Below are 22,754 nucleotides of genomic sequence, written 5' to 3'. Positions count from 1 at the left end.
TTAGAGTGTAGTTTACTATTCTGCACAGCATCGAGGCTTAAATTAGGACTTACTATAAACTAGCTGCTGGGCGTTCAGTGTGCAAACATGTTTTGTTCAACCACCAGATCTTGGAATGCTGTGCCAGTATTAAATTGCTTTCTTTTGGATTCAAAGTCCTCCAAAAATGATTTCAATAGTCTTTGCAATACCAAGTTACTGTCTAACAAACTGAAATAACTTTAGTTAGTAAGTTCTCAATATTGAATTGAATCTGATTGTTGGCAAATGGTTTACTGCTATAGTCACCTAGCACAATGGTTCTGAAAACATGTTCCACGGACCAGAAGCATCAGCGGCACCTGGGAACCTGTTAGAAAGGCAGATTGTCTGTCCTGTTCTATACCAGACCTGGCGAGTCAGAAACTCTGGCTTTGGGGCTGAGCAATCTGCCCTCCAGGTGATTCTGATGCAGCTGAAGTCTGAGAGCCCCTGGTCCAACATTTCGTTTTCAGATTTAAAACAGAGTAAGAAAGGGATTTTTGCCCTGGCTGGTTTGGCTCAGTGGATAGAGCATTGGACTGCGGACTGGAAGGTCTCGGGTTTGATTCCGGTCAAGGGCACATGCTCGGGTTGCGGGCTCGACCCGCAGCAGGGGGCGTGCAGGAGGCAGCTGAACAATGATACTCTCTCATCATTTCTACCTCTCTGTCCCTTCATTCCTGAAATCAATAAAATAAAAGGGAGGGAGGGATTAAAAAATACCTTAATGGATATAAACTGTTATTTAAAGAAAAATATGCATGCCCTGGCTCGTGTGGCTCAGTTGGTTGGAGTGTCATCCAGTACAAAATTCGATTCCTCATCAGAGCACATACCCAGGTTGCAGATTCGATCCCCAGTTTGGGTGCATGCAGGAGGCAGCCAATGGATGTTTCTCTCTCACCTCTCTCTAAAATCAATCAATAAATAAATAGCCCTGGTCAGTGTGGCTCAGTTGGTTGGTTGACATACCGTCCATCAAAAGGTTTCTTGGTTGGATTCCCCGTCAGGGCACGTACCAGAGTTTCGGGCTCAATCCCTGGTAGGAGGCATGCAGGAGTAAGCTGAAGGATGTTCTGCTTTCACATCGCTCTCTCTTTCTCCCTCTTCTCTCCCTTCCTCTCTCTCTCTCTCTAAAAATCAATTAAAAAAAACATTAAAAATAGGTTCTTTTACTAGAATTCTGCTACTAAATATATTTTTCATGAGGCTCTTCTTAATTTAGGAAATGTGTTCTAAAGGAAGAGCAGATTAAACAATTTTTAATTCATTTGTCTCCTCCTAGTGGCAGGTTTTTAAGTATTGAATATAACACTCCATTTATACTTCTCAGAAATTATATTTCTGAATTTTTTCATGAGATCTCTCTTATTAACTACAATTAAAATCAATTGCCGCCCCGGTCGGTGTCGCTTAGTTGATTGAGCGTCATCCCATGCACCAAAAGATTACTGGTTCTATTCCTGGTCAGGGCACATGCCCAGATTGGAGGCTGGATCCCAATCCCCAACGAATGTTTCTTTCTACTTCTCCTTTCCTTTCTCTGCCTCAAATCAATAAAAACATATATTTTAAAAACTCAATTGCCCTCTCCACTAAATTGAATATATTTTTCTCTATTAGATCCAACTGTGGCTGTACAAAACCTGCAATTTGTCTCTTACATGATTCTTTTAATTTACTGATTTTAGAGTAAGAGAAAAGAAAGAGGAGAGAGAGGTAGGAAGAGAAAGAAGAGGGAGGAAGGGAGAGAGATAAACATTGATTTGTTATTCCATTTATTTATGCATTCATTGGTTGCTTCTTTTATGTGCCCTGGCTGGGATCAAACCCACAATCTTTTTAATATATATATATATATATATATATATATATATATATATATATATATATAATTGATTTCAGAGAGGAAGGGAGAGAGAGCCAGAGAAAGAGAGAGAGAAAAACATCAATGAGAGAGAATCATTGATCAGCTGCCTCTTGATGCCCCCTACTGGGGATCAAGCCGGAAACCCAGGCATGTACCCTGACTGGGAATTGAACCATGACCTCCTGGTTCATAGGTCCAAGCTCAACCACTGAGCCACAGCAGCTGGGCCAAACCTACAATCTTGGCATATTGGCATGAATCTCTAACCAACGGAGCTACCTGGCCAGGGCAAATCTCGTATTGAGTACTTTGATCCCTTGGGCTCCCAAGGTGAACCTAGTGGTGAATAAATTCCTTTAACTCTTAAAACCAACAAGAGAAGGTTTGATTTTTTTCCTGAAAGATTTTATTGATATGGCATGATACTTTATGGAGATACTAATGCCCTACATTTCCCCCTTTATTTCTTCCAAGCAGGTAGCCAGCCCATTTGTATTCCTCTGTCTGGGATGTCTATAGAATGGAAAGCTGAAGCTACTGGAAGATCATGTCTTTTCCTATCTATTGTTAGTCTTAGCTCATTGAGGAAATTATGCTTGATGTTTGAGAGGGAAAAAGAGAGGGGTGTCTTTATTTAAAACAGAAGGGAAAAAATGGAGATATCCGTAGGTTGTGAAGGAATGTAAATTGGTTTGTCCTCAGTCTCCTGGCAGCCCCCGGAGAGGTGCCAGGATCTATGGTCTGCTTAGACCTATGGTCTGCTTAGAAAGGCTAGACGTCAAGGTTCCCAAACATAAGAACCCCATGCTCTGTGGAAACGAGTCCCTGCACTTCAAGAATGTGTAGCTTTAACCATGGGAACCTCAGCAGTAACCAATGTGGGCTGAAGGTTGGAGAGGTCTCTCCAAATACTATGTATGATTTGGGGGTATTACTCAGAGGAAATTGAGAGATTAAATTTTCCTGCCATCAATCAAGTTTAATTCCATTTAAAGAAAATAAACATGGTTTTTCTTATATACCCAAGTTTGTGGTTGCAATTCACTTACTAGGAACTACAACAAAGAACAAAGTAAAAAGAGATGTGGAACACAGCTGTTACCAGAATGAAGGGTCCATTTGCCTGCGTGCATCAAAGCCCAATAAGACACGAAAAAAGAGTTTGTAGCCAAGAAAGTAAGGATTTATTAAGGAGATGGCACCATGCCTGAGTTACAGGTAGCTCATGCTCAATGACCTGGCTCCCTGATGGCTTCCAAGGGTTGGGTTATATAGGGGGCAAATCATTAATCATGGTGACTAATAGAGTAGGTCATCGTGGTCTCTATGATTGGTTGGTGCTAGGATAGTGGGTAATTGATCATTGTATCTAGTCCTCACATCAGCCATGGAGTTGTTCTGTCCAATTTTGCTAAGATTTATTCTGTGGGATCATTCTGCTTTCCTGGGTCTAGAGCTACAACACAACTGAGGCCAAGATATTATGTTTAGTTTGATTGAAAACTGTCTCAATAGTCACTGATTATCAGAGAGATGCAAATTAAAACAACAATGAGGTACCATCTCACACCTGTCAGGCTGGCCATCATCGACAAATCAACAAATGACACGTGCTGGTGAGGATGTGGAGAAAAGGGAACCCTAGTACACTGCTCGTGGGAATGCAGACTGGTGCAAACATTATAGAAAACAGTATGGAGTTTCCTCAAAAAATTAAATATGGAACTGCTATTTGACCCAGTGATCCCACTTCAAGGAATATATCCTAAGAAACCCGAAGCACCGATCAGAAATAATGTATACACCCCTATGTTCATAGCAGCACAATTTACAATAGCTAAGATCTGGAAACAGCCCAAGTGCCCATCAGTAGACGAGTGGATAAAAAAGCTGTGGTACATTTACACCATGGAATACTATGAAGCAGTAAAAAAAAAGAATCTCTTACCCTTTGAGACAGCATGGAGGGACCTGGAGAGTATCATGCTAAGTGAAATAAGTCAGAGAAAGACAAGTATCACATGATTGCACTCCTATGTGGAATCTAAGTAACAAAATTAACTGCTGAACGGAGTGGATCCAGAGACATGGAAGCATGGAACAGAGTGCAGAATCTCAGAGGGAAGGCAGGGGAGGGTGAGTTGGCAGGAGGTAAACAACCAAAGACCTTGTATGCACATATGGACACAGATAATAGAAGGCCTGGGATAGGGGGACGGGGAGGGGGCAGGGTGGAGGGGGTCAATGGGGAAAAGGCGACATATGTAATATTTTCAACAATAAAAAATTATTTAAAAAAAGAAAAAAAAGAAAACTGGCTCAATAGTCAATAGATCCAGGACCTTGTTTCTAAGACAACTGGATGATGACCAGAACCTCATTGTCCTGGGGGCTTAATGATTAAGCAAGGGAGAGGGAGGTGGGTAAGTCAAGGTGAGGCCAGTATGAGTCAAAGGAAAAAAAACAAAATAAAAGGCCAAATTAAAGAAAATAAGGTTTCTGCCCTGGCCGGGTAGCTCAGTTGGTTAGAGCATCATCCCTGTCCTGACAGACCAAGGCTGTGGGTTTGATCCTCTATTAAGGTTGGATGCTCCATCTCATTCCTCTGACTCCAGCTAGCCTGATGCAGGGGTTGGCATCTCACTTGATCTTTTAAGATCTCTGGCTTTCCCAGAAAAGATAACAGTATAGAGGAATGAGTCAGACAGGCAAGTTTCCTAATTTTCTGTCTCAGATTCCTAATGTATAAAATGGAAGTTAGACTAAGGAGGACTGAGAGGGTGTATGTACTGGTAAAACCATGCCAGCTATTAAATTATTGAAACTTCACCATCAGTCAGTGAAAAGAAACTGCCTCAAGCCTCTCGCTGGCTCTACACATTATCGTTTCTCATGACCTTTCTCCAGCATGGCTGAGGCTGGGCCCTACTAGTCATTCAATATTTTGAATATCATGCTTCATAAGTATTACCTCATGAGACTGTTCATGATGCCTAAAGAGGGTCCAGTGAAAAGAAGCTAATGACACTTGATCCTTACCAGCTCCTGCCAAACCCCAGACATGGGTCCTTAAACCTTTTTTTTTTTTTTTTAATCCAGGACCAAATTATATTTCTGCTATGTAGCTTCCATGGTATCTGGCCCTGATCTGGCCTTCAAAGATTTTTCTTTAATCACCCAAGCAATTTCATTTTCCCTGTTCAGTTTAAAACTAGCTACTTTTACTATTGCTGGTTCGTTTTTTTTAAAATATATATATATACATATATATATATATATATATATATGTATATATATATATTGATTTCAGAGAGAGGAATGGAGATGGAGAGCGATAGAAACATCAATGATGAGAGAGAATCATCGATCAGCTGCCTCCTGAACGCCCCCCACTGGGGATTGAGCCTGCAACCCTGGCATGTGCCCTGACCGGGAATTGAACCAGGGACCTCTTGGTTCATAGGCTGATGTTCAACCACTGGGCCACACCGGCTGGGCTATTGTTAGTTTTTTTTATATAACAGCGTTTAAAGATATAATTCGCATACTATAAAATTTACTCTTAAAGTATACAAGTATACTCGTTTTTTTTCTAAGATTTTTTTTCTTTATTGATTAAGGTATTACATATGTGTCCTTATCTCCCCATTCCCCCCCCCCAAAACCCCTTCCCCCTACTCATGTCCTCACCTCCTTGGTGTCTGTGTCCATTGGTTAGGCTTATATGCATGCATACAAGTCCTTTGGTTGACCCCCATCCTCCCCTACCTTACCTCTGAGGTTTGACGGTCTGATCAATGCTTCTCTATCTCTGGATCTGTTTTTGTTCATCAGTTTATGTTGTTCATTCCACAACTGAGTGATATTGTATGATATTCATCTTTCTCTGACTGACTTATTTCACTTAACATAATGTTCTCTAATTCCATCCATGCTGTTGCAAATGGTAAGAATTCCTTTTTCTTTTTTTTTTTTTTACCACAGTGTAGTATTCCATTGTGTGGATGTACCACAGTTTTTCAATCCACTCATCTGCTGATGGGCACTTAGGCTGTTTCCAAATCTTAGCTATGGTGAATTGTGCTGCTATGAACATAGGGGTGCATATATCCTTTCTGATTGGTGTTTCTGGTTTCTTGGGACATAGTCCTAGAAGTGGGATCACTGGGTCAAATGGGAGTTCCATTTTTAGTTTTTTGAGGAAACTCCATACTGTTCTCCACAGTCTGCATTCCCACCAGCAGTGCACGAGGGTTCCTTTTTCTCCGCATCCTCACCAGCACTTTTCATTTGTTGATTTGTTGATGATAGCCATTCTGACAGGTGTGTGATGGACAAGTATACTCTTAAAGTATAAAATTTACTCTTAAAGTATAAAGTAATTTTTAGTATACAGTATCCACAGAGCTCTGCAGCCATCACCACTAATTCCTGAACATTTTCATCATTCTCAAAAGGACCTCCACATCCAGTAGCAGTCATTCCTCATCCCCGGGCCCTGACAGCCACTAATCTACTTTCTCTCTCTATAGGCTTGCCTGCTCTGGACATCTCTGTAGGGAGCAGCTCTAGGGTTAAGCCTTGGACTGACCTGTGGCAGGGCCACAAACAAATCCCAGCTTGGAGGGCAGAGCCCTCTTAGCATAATTAAGCTTAACTTTATAGCCCTCCCTAGTTCCTTCATAGGTAGCTAATGGGCTGTGGGAGGTGCAACAAGTGCTGCCAAAACAAGGTGAAACTCACAAGGACATTGTAAACATGTTGACATGCTTTAATCTCACTATAAAATAAAGCCTAGGGTTGCTGGCTGGGTCTTTCTGTGACCTCATCCAGGCATGGGAGATGCACTGAGCCCCAACTGTATTCTCTTGTCTGTCTTCTTTAATCCTTCACTGCCCCTCCTCAGGCTCACCGAACCCTTGGCTGTGCTGGCACGGCACACATCTCATATAAATGGAGTCATTCAATATGTAGGCTTTGTGAATGGCTTCTTAAAGTAATGTTTTCAAGTTCAACAACACTGTAGCATGATATTTTATGTCATTCCTTTTTTATTGCTGAATCTGATTCTATTATATAGGTATACCACATTTTTTTAATCGCTTCTACTTTTAAGCAAAGATAATAAAGATAATTTAGTCTTTTTAAGCTGGCATCTGGACCTTATCTTTTTTTAAAAAAATATATTTTATTGATTTTTTACAGAGGGGAAGGGAGAGGGATGGAAAGTTAGAAACATCGATGAGAGAGAAACATCGATTAGCTGCCTCCTGCACACTCCTACTGGGGATGTGCCCGAAACCAAGGTACATGCCCTTGATGGGAATCAAACCTGGGACCCTTCAGTCCACAGGCCGATGCCCTATCCACTGAACCAAACAGATTAGGGCTGGACCTTATCTTTTTTTAGGATTGAGAGTAAACCTATTAAGAACAAACTCTGACTATGTATCATGGAAACTCCTCCCAATCATCAAAAGGTTTCTTTTTCGCCCTCTTTCAAAGCCAATGTTGAAGAGTTTTTCTGCCCAATAAGTTCCTGTTTTCTTTCTGAGAGTGGTTTCAACCTTTAAGTGAATTTTCCAAGGGCATGAGCTCTAGGCCATGAAGCCAGTACTATAATGTCTTCTTTCCTTCCAAGGGAATGTTTCTGTAGTCTGAGTGCTATGTGAAAATTACTTTACAGATTTTGTATACATGTTTTTGTAAATACCTAGAATATGTATGGAAATCCCATGTACATGAGAGACACAGAGACACTGCCCCCCACCCCCTTCCACACACACACATGCAGGACAGATTCAGAGATAGAAAGCGGGATTGTGGTATACAAGAGGGATGAGCTTGGGATGAAGTAAAGTGCCTAGGTGGCTTCAAAGGGTCATTGCAAGATAAGAAGAGCAGATATTTAGTAAATAAAAGCTTCCCTGCCATATAGGTAGGGTCAAAACAGTTACCACTGATAACATATTATGGGTAAGCCCCTAATTCAAGCTCTTCTAGGTAAAGAAGTTTCTCTTGAGGCTGAAGCTAAAATTGCCTTTAGCTCAACAATCTGCATTCCACAGAAACACATCTTTAGGTAACTCATTCTGCACCCCTACACTAGTTCATCGAAATGTGCTCTTAATTTGGCTCAGGATAAATGTAAATTGAGGATTAGTGCTTACATGATATTGTCACATAAGACCGTCTATACCTGCGGAGAGTTTTTATAAGAATTTGAGCCAAACTGATGCCATATGCCAGGGAGCGAGATCTCAAATGCTCTAGAGAATATGTTTTTTTTATGCATTTGATTAAGGAGGGAACTAAGAACAGTTACAAGGATGTGGGAGAAAGCAATGCAGGGATTGGATTACAGGATACGTAGTTAAGATTGTGTGCTCTCTTGAGGGTGACTACTGCTTATTTCAGAAGTGTGTTAACCTAGTCAGTGGTTCTCAACCTTCTGGCCCTTTAAATACAGTTCCTCATGTTGTGACCCAACCATAAAATTATTTTCGTTGCTGCTTCATAACTGTAATGTTGCTACTGTTATGAATCATAATGTAAATATCTGATATGCAGGATGGTCTTAGTCGACCCCTTGTGAAAGGGTCATTCGACCGCCAAAGGGGTCGAGACCCACAGGTTGAGAACCGCTGAATCATAGGGGTGCACAGAAACAACGGGCAGGGCTTGCTTAAAGCGAATACAGGCCTCTACTAAATCAAGTTATATGCCTGGGGTGTGACCAGCCACCTTGACACGCCGGGTTAGTAATTTTCTTTTTTTTTTTTTTTTTTTTTTTTTTTTTTTTTTTTTAAATTAAATCTTTATTGTTCAGATTATTACATTTGTTCCTCTTTTTTCCCCCCATAACTCCCCTCCTTCCAGCTCCCACCCCACCCTCCACCCTCACTCCCCACCCACTGTGTTCATCCATAGGTGCATGATTTTTGTCCAGTCACTTCCCGCATCTCCCACACCCCTTTTTCCCCCAAGAATAGTCAGTCTATTCCCTTTCTATGTCCCTGATTCTATTATAATCACCAGTTCATTCTGTACATCAGGTTATTTATTCACTTGATTCTTAGATTCATTTGTTGATAGATGCATGTTTGTTGTTCATAATTTGTATCTTTACCTTTTTCTTCTTCTTCCTCTTCTTAAAGGATACCTTTCAGCATTTCATATAGTACTGGTTTGGCGGTGATGAACTCCTTTAGCTTTTCCTTATCTGTGAAGCTCTTTATCTGACCTTCAATTCTGAATGATAGCTTTGCTGGATAAAGTAATCTTGGTTGTAGGTTCTTGGTATTCAGCACTTTGAATATTTCTTGCCATTCCCTTCTGGCCTGCAAAGTTTCTGTTGAGAAATCAGCTGACAGTCGTATGGGTATTCCCTTGTAGGTAATTGAGCCTCTTTCTCTTGCTGCTTTTAAGATTTTCTCTTTGTCTTTTGCTCTTGGCATTTTAATGATGATGTGTCTTGGTGTGGTCCTCTTTGGATTCCTTTTGTTTGGGGTTCTCTGCGTTTCTTGGACCTGTAAGTCCATTTCTTTCACCAGGTGGGGGAAGTTTTCTGCCATTATTTCTTGAAATAGGTTTTCAATATCTTGCTGTCTCTCATCTTCTGGCACTCCAATGACTCTGATATTAGACCGCTTAAAGCTGTCCCTGAGGCTCCTTACACTATCTTCACACTTTCGGATTCTTTTTTCATTTTGCTTTTCCAATTGGGTGTTTTTTGTCGAATCTTTGGTTTGATTATTGTACTCCTCTGGTCTGCTATTGGGTATAATATTCTTTATTTCAGTCCGTGTATGCTTACTTTCTAATTTCTTTATCGTAGCATCGAGGGTCTCATTAGTTTTCGTGAGGCTCTGCACAAATTTATGGCAAGCCCTCAAAATTGCGATTCTTAGCTCCATATCCTCCATTTCTGTCATGTTTCTTTGTCTCCGCATCTTTTATGCTTTCTTGGTGCACCCCCTTGTGGTCTCTGTGCGCAGTCTTGTTCTAGCCAAGCCTTAATTGTTGTAGTTACCACTAGAGGGATTTGACCCCCAGGCCGGCTGGCTATAGGAATCAGCTGTACGGAAAACGTCTGCCTTCTGGGGAGGCGCTAATCCAGCCTTTGCCTGAGGCGATCGGCAAATGGCTGTGCGCAGGCTTTGGGCGGGGCGGGATCAACAGGGCGGGTGGAGGGAGCAGTTATGGCCACGCTCAGTCCCGTTCCCAGAGGCTCTGCTTCTCAGAACCCCGGCAGCCGCTGCAAACCTCGGAGAGAAAGCTGCCCTCAGGTTCCAACTGATGCCGGATAATCCCGCTTCTCCCGTTTGAGTCTGGGTCCCTAGAGACTCGCCCGGATCTGGAGCCCAGAGTCTGAGACTCACTCCCGACAGAAAACGACAACCGCGCCCTCAGCCACCAGCCCGCTTTGCGCGCGCACCTCGGTACCTTTGTATTTTCCACACTGCGCCGCCTCTGAGCCTCGATTTGCTGTTCTCTTTCCTTCTAGTTGTAGAGTCTCTCTTCAGCCAGCCTTCCTGTGGTTCTGGGTGATGTCCGTTCAGTCTTTTAGTTGTATTTTTGAAATGGTTGTTTGCGGCAGCGGTCTCTGGTGTTTACCTACGCCGCCATCTTGGTCTCGGGTTAGTAATTTTCAATCAGATCGCCCTATGAAGTTACTTTCTTTTTTCCCACCAAATATTAAGAATTTATTCCCAAGAAAGGAGGCTCAGCTAACACAGCCTCTGCACGCCCCTGCAGGTGGTGGTTTCCTTGCTTGCACTCCTCCATCCCCTCTCCCTCGGGGGCCCTCTCCGCCCACCTGGGGCGGGGCCTACGCGATGGATCCCTGGGTCCCAGGACCTCCAAGCCAGCCAGGACCCCGCTTCTGCTCTCCAGAAAGGAACAAGGAGCCCCGCGGGTGTGTGGCTCAGTGGTTGAGCATCCACCTAGGAACCAGAAGGTCTGGGTTGGATTCCCCGTCAGGGCACATGCCCAGGTTGCAAGCGATCTCCAGTAGGGGGCATGCCAGAGGCAGCTGATCAATCATGGATGTTTCTCTCTCTCCCTCTCTAAAATCAATAAAAATATAAATAACTAAAGGAAAGAAAAGAACAGGCCTAGAACCAGCTTCCACCTGGGCACCGGGTGGCCACCTTGCCGCCTGCAAGGAGCGGTTTAGGAGCCTGGGCAGCAGCAGGACCGGAGGGGCGGGGGCTGCCCGGACTCAAGATGGCGGTCGCGGTGGGCGTGGCCATCCACTGGGGCCGTGGGGAGGAGTGGTATCGGCCGCGGTGGGCGTGGCCATCCACTGGGGCCGTGGGGAGGAGTGGTATCGGCGGCGGTGGGCGTGGCCATCCACTGGGGGCCGTGGGGAGGGGTGGGATCATGGCCGCCGCGGTGGAGCGGAGTCCCAGGGACGGGGAGGAGGAGGAGGTAGGGGAAGCAGTGAGGGCTACGACGGAAGCCTGTGCGAGGGGCGGTGGCGGTGAGGGCCGCGCTGGCAGCGGGAGGGGAAGGGAGTCGGGTGCGGCGGCAGCTCAGAGCCCCCACGGGCGCCTCGCCCGCTTCTTGCCCCTGGGGTTGCGGGCGGGGGCTGGAGGCCCGGGGGCGGGGGGGGGGGCGGGGGGAGGGGGGAGCTGGCCGCAGCCCCGACTGCAGCAGTCAGGTCTGAATGGGGAAGTGGAGGAAGTCGCTTTGGGAAACGGCGCTCGCTTCCTCTCCTCGAAAGCGAGACCTAGTTTTTACGGAGGTGGGGTCGTTGCCGTGGGGGTGTGGGGTGTGGGGGTGCGCCTGGTAACTGCCTCTTCCTGCACAGCACCCGCGTGCTAGCGTGTTAACCCCTCCTCCTCCCACCAGGAGCAGCTGGTTCTGGTGGAATTGTCAGGAATTATCGATTCAGACTTTCTCTCAAAATGTGAAAATAAATGCAAGATTTTGGTGAGTCTTCTAGAATTGGGGAGTGGTTGTAGATTTTCATAAATTTAGAACAAGAATGAATAGTGAACTTTGGGGACTGATAAATTAATTCCACGTTACAAAGCAGTGAACTCTAAAGACAATCGTAGAGGTACCGGGGACTGTGGGAGCAGGTGGGAGAAGATGCCTAACTCTGCTTGAGTGTCTGGATGTTTGGCTGCAGAGTTGAAGATTTGGAGGAAGTGGCATTTTGATATTTAGAAAAAATGCATGGTTTTAGATGGTGAGGTGGGAGAGAGGATAATGCGATATGCACACACAGGTGAAATGTGGAGAAGGGAGAGAAGGTACCTAGTAAGAAAAGACTTCAAAGACCTCATACTCCGCTGTCTTGAGCTATTGTATTCTACGTTACCACCTGTTTTATCACTTTGCTTTAAAATCTTGGAGCAACTGTTGACCATACTTCTCTGCTCTTAGGCTGACTTGAAGAGCATGTTGACCAAAATAGACCTGTTTCTTGGGTGGTCTTCAGGCTGGAGCTGCGGGGGTCAGAGCAGTGTCAGTTTATCTTGTGCTTGCCAGGACACGAAGGCGTGGGGCACCTTTTTTCTGCCAAGGGCCATGTGGATATTTATAACACCATTCGGGGGCCATACAAAATTATCAACTTAAAACTTAGCCTGCTGTATTTGGTCAAACATTTCATTAACTCACCCTAAGTCTTGGCAGGGCCAGACCAAATGATTTTGAGAGCCCACCGTCCGGACTTCCCCACCCCTGCTCTTGGTAGCAAGGTTACATGTGGAAGGCTTTTTCTTTCTTTTTTAAAAATTGAGATATAATTAACATACAACTTTATATTAGTTTCAGGGGTAGGACATAATGATTCAGTATTTGTACATATTGCGAAATAATGATCACCCCCACTAAGTCTAGTTAACATCCGTCATCACACATAGTTATAAATTTTACTTTTTTGTGATGAGAACTTTTAAGATTTATTCTCTTAGCAAGTTTCAAAGATACAATAGAGTATTATTAACTGTAGTCATTAGGCGGTATGTTACATCCCCAGGATTTAATTTATTTCATAATTGGAAGTTTGTATCTTGACCACCTTCACCCATTTTACCCAACCTCTGAGGCTTTTTCTAATGATTTTTTATGATCCTGTATCTGATGTAGGGAATTGACACTGAGAGGCCCATTCTGCAAGTGGACAGCTATGTATTTGCTGGAGAGTATGAAGGTAGGAGGATGTCAGATAGATGAAACTCCTTTTTAAATATGCTTTTCAGAGAATGTAGCTCTGTTGTTTCTTAACAAGTTATCTTTAAATTTTTCCACAGACACTCTTGGGACCTGTGTTATATTTGAAGAAAATGTTGAACATGGTAAGTGATTACTGTGGTGACTCTTTTTACTACGAAATACTTAAAACATATGTATGTACAGTGAATATTAAAATTAAACATTTTATATACTCATTGTCTAGCTGTATCAAATTCTACCATTTTGCCAGATAGTTAGAAAGCATTCCAGATACTCTTGAAACCCCTTGTATACCCCTCTCCAAATTTATTCTCTCCCTTCTGTCCTCAGACAATCATTTACCTTAAGTTGGTGTTTCTCTTTCCTATACCTGATTTTATATTACATATGTATGTATGCACAAAAAATAGCGTTTTTTGTATAAATTTTATATAAATTTTTAGACTTTATATAAATTATAGCATATTATGCATATCATTCTATAATCTTTAATTAGAGATATGTTTTGAGACTTATACATACTGATATATATAACTCTGTTTTCCCTGTTTCTTAGTATTCCATTTGTGACTATACCACAATTTATTCTCCAGTTAATAGACATGTTGGTTGCTTCCATTATTACCAGTAATCCTATATAATAAAAGGGTAATATGCAAATTGACCCTAACAGCTGAACGACTGGGAATGACTGGTCACTATGACACACACTGACCACCAGGGGGCAGACGCTCAATGCAGGAGCTGCCCCCTAGTGGTCAGTGCACTCCCACAGGGGGAGCTCTGCTCAGCCACAAGCCAGGCTGATGGCTGCCAGCGCAGTGGTGGTGGCGGGAGCCTCTCTTGCCTCCTCAGCAGCGCTAAGGATGTCCAACTGCAGCTTCGGCCTGCTCCCCGCTGGCAAGTGGACATCCCCTGAGGGCTCCTGGGCTGCTAGAGGGATGTCTGACTGCCAGCTTAGGCCCAAGCCCCTGGGGAGCGGGCCTAAGCCAGCAGGTGGACATCCCCCGAGGGGTCCCAGACTGTGAGAGGGCACAGGCCGGGCTGAGGGACCCCCCTGAGTGCACAAATTTTTGTGCACCAGGCCTCTAGTCCTATATAATAAAGAGCTAATATGCTAATTAGAATGGATGGTGGAACGACATTCCTGAATGACCAGTGGGTGAGGGGTGGGGCTGCAGGGCCGAGAGGCAGCAGGGGCCATGAAGGCCAAGGCAGCCGGGGCTGCGAAGGCCTACCCTTGCATGAATTTCATGCATAGGGCCTCTAGTTAGTAATAACTTATTGAATGCCTTCTTTACATATGTCAGGCACTATTCTAAATGTTACATGTGTTAACTCATTTAATCCTCACAAGTTTACGAGGTAGATCCCATTATTATCTTTATTTTATATTGGAAAAAAAAAACCCTGAAGCACAAAGAGATAAATAACATTTGCAAGGTCATATACAAAGAGGCAGAATCAGGATTTAAACCCAGATGGTCTGCTCCAGAGTCTATGTTCTTAATTATGCTTATTAACTCACTACAAAAATGCTCCCATGAATATTTTTACTCTCCCTGTGCATATATGTAAAAATGTTTACGGTATACACTTAGAAATGAGATAGATTGATGACTGTGTTGGGTTCACCAATATGAAATTACTTATTTGGGCCAAAAATTGACAGTTTCATGTAGTTCCACTTACTATATTGCTTTCTAACATGTCAGTTACACTCCTAGGAGCAGGGTATGGAAGTTTGCAGTGTGTTTCACATCCTTAGCTCAGATCCTCATCCTCCCTCCTGCCTGTGCCCACAGTTTTCTGTAAAGCCGTAACCCCAGACAGTGGGGTTGCCAGCATGACTTTTCTCATCCTTCTCTCACTATTGGTAATTTTGTGTGGTAGAATTTTATTTTATTTATTTATTTTTAATATTTTTTTTTATTGATTTCAGAGGGAGATAGAAAGATAGAAACATCAATGATGAAAGAGAATCATTGATCAGCTGCCTCTTGCATGCCCCCTACTGGAAATCGAGCCCACAACCCGGGAATGTGCCCTTGGCTAGAACTGAACCTGGGACCCTTCAGTCCGCAGCCGATGCTCTATCCACTGAGCCAAACCAGCTAGGGCAAGTGTGGTAGAATTTTAGATCTCGTTAACCTGTAAAGCCAAGTTTCTGGCTTCACTTTCTTACTTCAGGGCTGGAACCTAGTAGGCCCATCACTCTAATTTCACTCATAGTTCTGTGTGGCTGTCCCCTGGAGTTGTTTGTTGTTTTGAGTCCAGTTGTTATGTATTTTATCTGTCATTTCTCTATGCTTGGAGCAGGAGAGATGAGTTAAATCTTGAACTTATCCCACTATCTAGACAGGAAGTAGTGTAACTCACTAAATTGGAATTATTGAGGCTTAACATGATTATTTTATTTGTACTATTGTATTATCTACACTAATAAAAGAGAAAAATGGTAATTAGCGTACGACCGCTACCCTTCCGATTGGCTAATCAGCGTATCCTTATGCAAATTAACTGTCAGCCAAGATGGCGGCCGGCAGCCAGGCAGCTGGAAGCGAACGTGAGGCTTGCATGCTCCAGTGACTGCAGACTCCAACGTTCCCCGCCTTGCCGGACTTTGAGCTGGCAGTTTGAAACATTCTAACAAATATAGCCGGCTGGGATCTCAGAGCTGAAGTTATACATTGTTTCGATTATAGAACGGCAAACAAACCAGCAGCCAAAGCCTCAGAGCTAGAGCCAGAGCTAAAGCTGGCCCAGAAGAAAAGAAAAAAAGAAAAAAAGGAGTGGTTGGGAGCTTCCCGCCAGCCTGAAAGCAGTCAAAACCGCCAGCCTGAAAGCAGCCCTTAGCCCCTCACCCAGACTGGCCAGACACCCCAGTGGGGACCCCCACCCTGAAGGGTGTGTGACCAGCTGCAAACAGCCATCATCCCCTCACCCAGGCTGGCCAGGCACCCCAGTGGGGACCCCCACCCTGATCCAGGACACCCTTCAGGGCAAACCAGCCAGCTCCCAGGCCTCTATCCTATATAGTAAAAGGGTAATATGCCTCCCAGCACCGGGATCAGCGGAGCCGTGAGGCCTCCTGGCACCAGATCAGCGTGACAGGGTGCAGCGCCCAAACCCCCTGATCGCCCTGCGGCTCTGTGTGTAACAGTGTGTGGCGTCCCAACCCCCTGATCAGCCCTGCTCTGTGTGTGACAGGGGGTGGTGACCCAACCCCCCTCCCCCCGCCCACGGGCCCTGCTCTGTGTGTGACGGGGTAGAGCCATAACCTCCCCATCGGCCCTGCCCTGAGTGTGACAGTGGTGGCGCCCCAACCCCCTGATTGGCCCTGCTCTGTGGGTGATAGAGGGTGGCGCCCCAACCCCCTGATCCACCCTGCTCTGTGTGTGACAGGGAGCAGCGCCCTAACTCCCCTATCGGCCCTACTCTGTGCGTGAGAGGGGGTGGTGCTGCAACCTCCCCATCGACCCTGCCTTGAGTGTGACAGGGGGCGGTGTCCCAACCCCCCAATTGGCCCTACCCTGAGCGTGACTGAGGGTGGCATTGCAACCTCCCGATCCACCCTGCTCTGTGCATGACGGGGTGGTGCCCCAACTCCCCAATCTGCCCTGCTCTGAGCCTGACCAGGGGCTGCACCTAGGAATTGGGCCTGCCCTCTGCCACCCGGGAGCAGGCCTAAGCCAGCAGGTCGTTATCTCCCGAGGGGTCCCAGACTTCGAGAGGGCACAGGCTGGGCTGGGGGACCCCCCCCCCCGCCCCCCCCCCCCGCCCCGAGTGCACAAATTTTTGTGCACCGGGCCTCTAGTAGTATAATAATTGAGTTTATTTTATGTTCTAGTGGATGCAGAAGGCAACAATAAAACAGTGCTAAAATATAAATGCCATACGATGAAGAAGCTCAGCATGACAAGAACTCTTCTGACAGAAAAGAAGGAAGGAGAAGAAAGCATAGGTTAGTTAACCTGGTTTTCTGAAAATTGGTGATTTAATATTGGTTTTGACAGTGACACATTGCTACCAGGACATTTTTTGTACTTTGTAGTAAGGACTATATGTAATATGTTAAATATATTATTGACGATGCTCCATGAAAAGTATCAAACATAGATTTAAAATTCAGTTGAACTCTAATGTAGCAGAGGGTGCTGGGGACATACAAGAAATCTCTATTCACTTTGCATTGGAAATAGTTGTGGGGAGTTTGTCAAGAAACTTGACAAATCAGCAGTCTCCTCTCTGTCTTTCTCTCTCTCTCTCTTTCTTTCTTTCCTTATTTATTTATATTTTTATTGAATTCAGAGAGGAAGGGAGGGGGAGAGAGAGAGAAATATCAATGATGAGCCCTGACCCGTTTGCTCAGTGGATAGAGTGTCGGCCTGCGGACTGAAGGGTCCCAGGTTTGATTCCGGTCAAGGGCATGTACCTTGGTTGCGTGCACATCTCCATTAGGGGGTGTGCAGGAGGCAGCTGATAGATGTTTCTCTCTCATTGATGTTTCTAACTTTCTATCCCTCTCCCTTCCTCTCTGTAAAAAGATCAATAATAATTAAAAAAAATATCAGTGATGAGAGAGAATCATCGATCAGCTATCTCCTACATGCCCTCCACTGGGGGTCGATCTCGTAACCCAGGCATGTGCCCTGACAGGAAATCAAACCATGATCTCCTGGTTCATAGGTTGACACTCAAAAACCACTAAGTGACACTGGCCAGGCTCTTTTTATTTATTTATTTATTTTTAATTAAAACTCTTTGTAAGTTGCCGAAACCGGTTTGGCTCAGTGGATAGAGCGTCGGCTTGCGGACTGAAGGGTCCCAGGTTCAATTCCGGTTAAGGGCATGTACCTGGGTTGCGGGCACATCCCCAGTAGATGTGCGGGAGGCAGCTGATCGATGTTTCTCTCTCATCGATGTTTCTGACTCTCTATCTCTCTCCCTTCCTCTCTGTAAAAAATCAATAAAATATATTAAAAAAAAAACAAAAAACAAAAACTCTTTGTAAGTAGAGAAGATATGATGATAGCTGTTCCGGATTCCCAAGGTGTAAGCTCAGAGGATTTACTGGAAACTTTTGGCAGCTGCAGCAATGTTTCCAAAAAATCTTACAGCTGGAAGAAGCTGGCTTTATATGTGAGGGAGGGACTGGAGGACCATAGTTGTTATTCCTGAGTCTAGTTCCTAGTTAGCATTCATTTAGCCTTCTCTAGTTGCTGATTGTCCCAGACTAGACTGTAGACCAGTGCTACTTGCACCCATAGCAGGCACATATTTATAAAGATGAACAAATAACCACCTGATGGTTTAAAAGCTCATTGCCCAAAGACATATTTGAAACCCTGGTAAATATGACTCTAGTGATGAATATTCATGGCTTGGTAGATTTATTATATTTTAAGGAATAAACATTTGAAGGTACACTAATCATGTAGAAATTAATTATACCAACTAACATAACTACAGGACAAATCTTTGTTCTTATCATGTATACCCCTAAACTCTCACCTCTTTTAGGCACTCTGAAAGTAACGGGAAGAAGGAGGTACTTGAAGTTCTAGAATGACCCTGAAAAGGAGATACATATCAGAGAAGCTTAGCTAGCTTTAGATACTCATTCAAGCAGATTATAAAATTTCCTCTCCTGTAGTCTTTAATAATCTGATAGATCTTTGAGAAGATGTTGGTGTTTTGTTTAATCAAATAAATTAGTAACCAAGTATTAGTTACCGATTGCTGCATAAGAAATTACCCAGAACTTAATGGCTCAAAACAACAACAAAAAACCCCAACTCTCTTACACAGCCTCTGTGAATCCAGATTTTTGGAGTAGCTTAGCCAGGTGATTCTGGCTTGGAACTCATGAGGTTGTAGTCAGTATGTTGGCTGGGCTGCAGTGTCTGAAGACTTGAGCAAGGCTGGAAGACCTAATTATATAAGATAGCTCACTCACATGGCTGGCCAGTTTGTGCAAGCTGTTAGCATGAGGCCTCAGTTCCTTGCTTCCCCATAGTACTATTTGAATGCCCTCCTGAAATGGCAGCTGGCTTCTCTCAGATCACATGGTCCATGATGTCGTTTATGAATAGCCTTAGAAGTCATTCTGTCATTTCTATAGTATCCTATTCAGTGTGAGAGGGGACTACACAGGGGCTTGAATAGCAGGAAGGTGAGGATCATTGGGGACCATCTGGAGGCTGGCCACCAAACATGGCAATATGCTGGAGGCAGAACAGAATAGATAGGAGATATGGCCCCTACCTTTTAGGAACTTGCATTCTAAAAGTAAGTCACATTGAAACCTATGGCTCAGTGTAACAACACCCATTTCATTCACCTTATTTTAAGTATCTGTTAGGTGGCAAGTATCATGTAAAGTAAGAGTAAAGAATGGCTTCAATACTTGCCTGGCAGGGGAGATACCATGATCACGAAGGTGGTTTTCCCAGGGTGAGGCTTATTTATTGCACTCTGGATGTGCTGACCCCTGTGATTTCCTCAAATGTGGGAAATTCTACTGCATAATTTGTGGTAGTGGGGGACTGCGTGCTCTCCCGTGAGGGCGGGGCAAGGGGGAGGAATGACTTCAAGGTTTTGAACCTGGGTGAGTGGTAGTATAGTGCTCTTGCAGAAAAAAATATAAAAGCCAGTAGTTGAAACTGAACTAGAGAGAAAAAGACTAATACATTTTTTTTTTTTTAATATATTTTATTGATTTTTTTACAGAGAGGAAGGGAGAGAGATAGATAGTTAGAAACATCGATGGGAGAGAAACATCGATCAGCTGCCTCCTGCACATCTCCCACTGGGGATGTGCCCGCAACCCAGGTACATGCCCTTGACCGGAATCGAACCTGGGACCTTTCAGTCCGCAGGCCGACGCTCTATCCACTGAGCCAAACCGGTTTCAGCAAGACTAATACATTTTTGATGGAAACTTTATAGGCATAACATATGAGAAGACATGGGATCAATAATTAGGAAGTGTCAACACACAGTTGCAAAAGAGTTAGTTATGGTGAGGAACAGAGCAGATGGAAGTGTGAATAGGGTGGCGAGATAGGTTGGGGTATCTTAATATCTCAGAATTTTGAGAATGAGACTAAACAGCTTGGACTTGCAATAGAAATTAATGAGGCCCCAATAACCTCAATAAAAAGGGGGAAAAGAATGAAGCAGATAACTGCAAAAAACTAGATTTTGTTGCAACACTGGGGGAAAAAAATCTTAACTTAAGCTTAAACTTTTTCACAACAACCCAGAATACTGTTACAAGTATCAAAGATTTTTAAGCATTAAATATTAACCATGAAACTATAAAAGAAGAAATTAAAGAGGATCTATTGAAAATACTTGCCTGAAAGGGTAATAAGAATAATAAAAATTACCATTGGAGCAATTTTTTTTTAGACTTTAAACTTTTTTTTTAATTGTTTAAAGTATTACATATGTCTCCTTTTTCCCTGATCAACCCCTCCCCTGCCAAGACTGACCAGCAGACCCTAAGCTATGGATAAATGGATTACTCTGACACATGTTTCTGTGAAAGAGAGGGCTAAGGGACTGCTTGGCTATAGCAACCAAGCAGCCCTGTTCGCCTGCCTCCTTAGGCTTTTATTGTAACAGCTTGAACTAAAATGAACTATTAGATACTATCAGCAGGGTAAGCATCCTTGAGAAGACACATGCATCTGTAGTGTCCTTTAAGCAAGGATATTTGGAAGTCTAAATATAAAGATTCCAGTGAAACACCGGGGGGCTCATCCTTGTTTGGAAAAGGCAAGGCAGGGTTTGCTGCCTTCGGCAAGGCCTTCCTAGGGGCCCCCAACCTTTTGGAGATTCCTCCTTACAGACTTTCCAACCAAGTCCCATGCTTCCCCACACTCCCTGGTCACTTCTACCCCCCAGGACAAGCCCCAACCACCCCAGTGTCCGTGTCCATTGGTTATGCTAATATGCATGCATACATGTCTTTTGGTTGATCTCTTAACCCCCCGCCTTCTCTCTGAGGTGGACGGTCTGTTTGGTGTTTCTTTGTCACTGGATCTATTTTTGTTCATCAGTTTATGTTGTTCATTATATTCCACAAATGAGTGAGATCATGTGATATTTATCTTTCTCCAACTGGCTTATTTCGCTTAGCATAATGCTCTCCAGGTCCATCCATGCTGTTGCAAATGGTAAAAGTTCCTTCTTTTTTATAGCAGCATAGTATTCCATCGTGTAGATGTACCACAGTTTTTTAATCCACTCATCTGCAGATGGGCACTTAGGCTGTTTCCAAATCTTAGCTAGTGTACATTGTGCTGCTATGAACATAGGGTTGTATACTAGTATGTCCTTTCTGATTGTCATTTCTGATTTCTTGGGATATACTCCTGGAAGTGGGATTACTGGGTCAAATGAGAGTTCCATTTTTAACTTTTTGAGGAAATTCCATACTGTTCTCCAGAGTGGCTGCACCAGTCTGGGAGCAATTCTTGATTGTAGGGGTTTATTGAGGGGTTAGGGCATTGACTATGACTATGGAAAGGAACAAACATTTTTCAAGGTTTTTGTTTGTTTGTTTGTTTCTGAGAGGTGTTTTATTTGACAATTGGATGTCCCAACTCAGAATGACATATATGTGTTGATTTGAGATGACAGAGTAGAATTCTCCATGGTCTTATGAAAACTAAGTGCGTAAGGAGAAAATGGTAGAGAAGTGACAGTTTTCTTTAAGGTATGAGATGGCAGTGAGAGCTCAAATTATCTCTCAGAATGAGTTGGAAATTGAACTGTGGGAAGAAAAGCTTGTAGCAGTAACTGAAGCAGATTACTTTTAGTGATTTTGATGATGCATACCCTATATTATAGGGCCTATAAGCATAACAAGGTCTCCATGTAAGATGGAAATTTTGTGATTATCAGTAGTTATAGGGACCATGATCCTTGGTTTATGTTGGCGTTTCACTTTGACATATATTGATGGGATGAAAATTTAAAGACAAATATTTAAGAAACTAAAAATTTTTTTTCATGTTTTTCTTGGTTTGTCTTCCCACTTTTAAACACTCCCCATACCTCCATTAGGTGGTGTGGAATGGCTGCAAATCGAGGATAATGATTTCTCCAATAGACCCAACATGATTTGTAACTTTCTACATGAAAATGAAGATGAAGAAGTTGTAGCTCCAGCCCCAGATAAACCGTTGGAGTTGGAAGAGCAAAACATTCAAATGAAATTTAATTCAAACCTGAGCTATGAACAGGAAAAACCACCGCACTTGGAAATAGAGGATTCTGGTCCTCTTATTGATACTCCTTCTGAAACAGAAAGTTCTGTGTTTATGGAAACTCAAGATGCTGCCTTAGAAATCACTCCTAGATAAAATGTTTTTAATAATAAATAGAATTTTTTAAATTTTTATATAAAATAATTGACTGCTTAGCTTTTATTTATTCACTATTTTATCATTTTTATTGGTTGTGCACATTTTCAATCTCAGCTACAACTTAATATACCAGAATCATTAAAGACCAGATATAAATAGAATTTTTTAAAAATATGGTTGTTTAAAAAATATATAGTTAGCCCTGGACGGTGTGGCTGAGTTGGTTGGAGTGTCCTCCTGTACATCAGAAGGTGACCAGGTTTGATTTCTAGTCAGGGCACATATCCAAGTTG

The 22,754-nt window shown here is 43.4% G+C and overlaps 1 protein-coding gene and 1 non-coding gene across 5 annotated transcripts in view; both read left to right on the top strand.

Moving 5' to 3' along the window:
* The window catches only part of GTF3C6 (general transcription factor IIIC subunit 6), a 47,525-nt gene extending 24,990 nt beyond the window's left edge, over positions 1-22,535 (top strand). The window contains exons 1-6 of one of the 4 annotated variants that reach the window (XM_070417904.1): positions 11,263-11,323; positions 11,747-11,827; positions 12,995-13,058; positions 13,159-13,203; positions 16,932-17,045; positions 22,160-22,530. In XM_070417904.1, coding sequence (XP_070274005.1) covers positions 11,276-11,323; positions 11,747-11,827; positions 12,995-13,058; positions 13,159-13,203; positions 16,932-17,045; positions 22,160-22,458 — 651 coding nt within the window. In that variant the 5' untranslated portion in view covers positions 11,263-11,275 and the 3' untranslated portion in view covers positions 22,459-22,530. Of the gene's footprint in view, positions 1-11,262; positions 11,324-11,746; positions 11,828-12,994; positions 13,059-13,158; positions 13,204-16,931; positions 17,046-22,159 lie in introns of those variants that run through there. The other 3 variants (XM_070417903.1, XM_070417906.1, XM_070417905.1) reach the window with 3 other exon arrangements.
* On the top strand, positions 19,487-19,646 carry LOC139013405 (U1 spliceosomal RNA). The gene has a single exon (XR_011472047.1). It is a non-coding gene; the product is annotated as a U1 spliceosomal RNA (small nuclear RNA).
* Positions 22,536-22,754: the final 219 nt, after the last annotated feature.

This window comes from Myotis yumanensis, unplaced genomic scaffold (genome assembly GCF_028538775.1).
Source record: "Myotis yumanensis isolate MYYU_CA2020_CCGP unplaced genomic scaffold, mMyoYum1.0.hap1 SCAF_6, whole genome shotgun sequence".
In the NCBI taxonomy this organism is placed as follows: domain Eukaryota; kingdom Metazoa; phylum Chordata; class Mammalia; order Chiroptera; family Vespertilionidae; genus Myotis; species Myotis yumanensis.
Note: the sequence above shows the minus strand (reverse complement) of the source record. Positions and strands in the feature narration are given on the sequence as shown.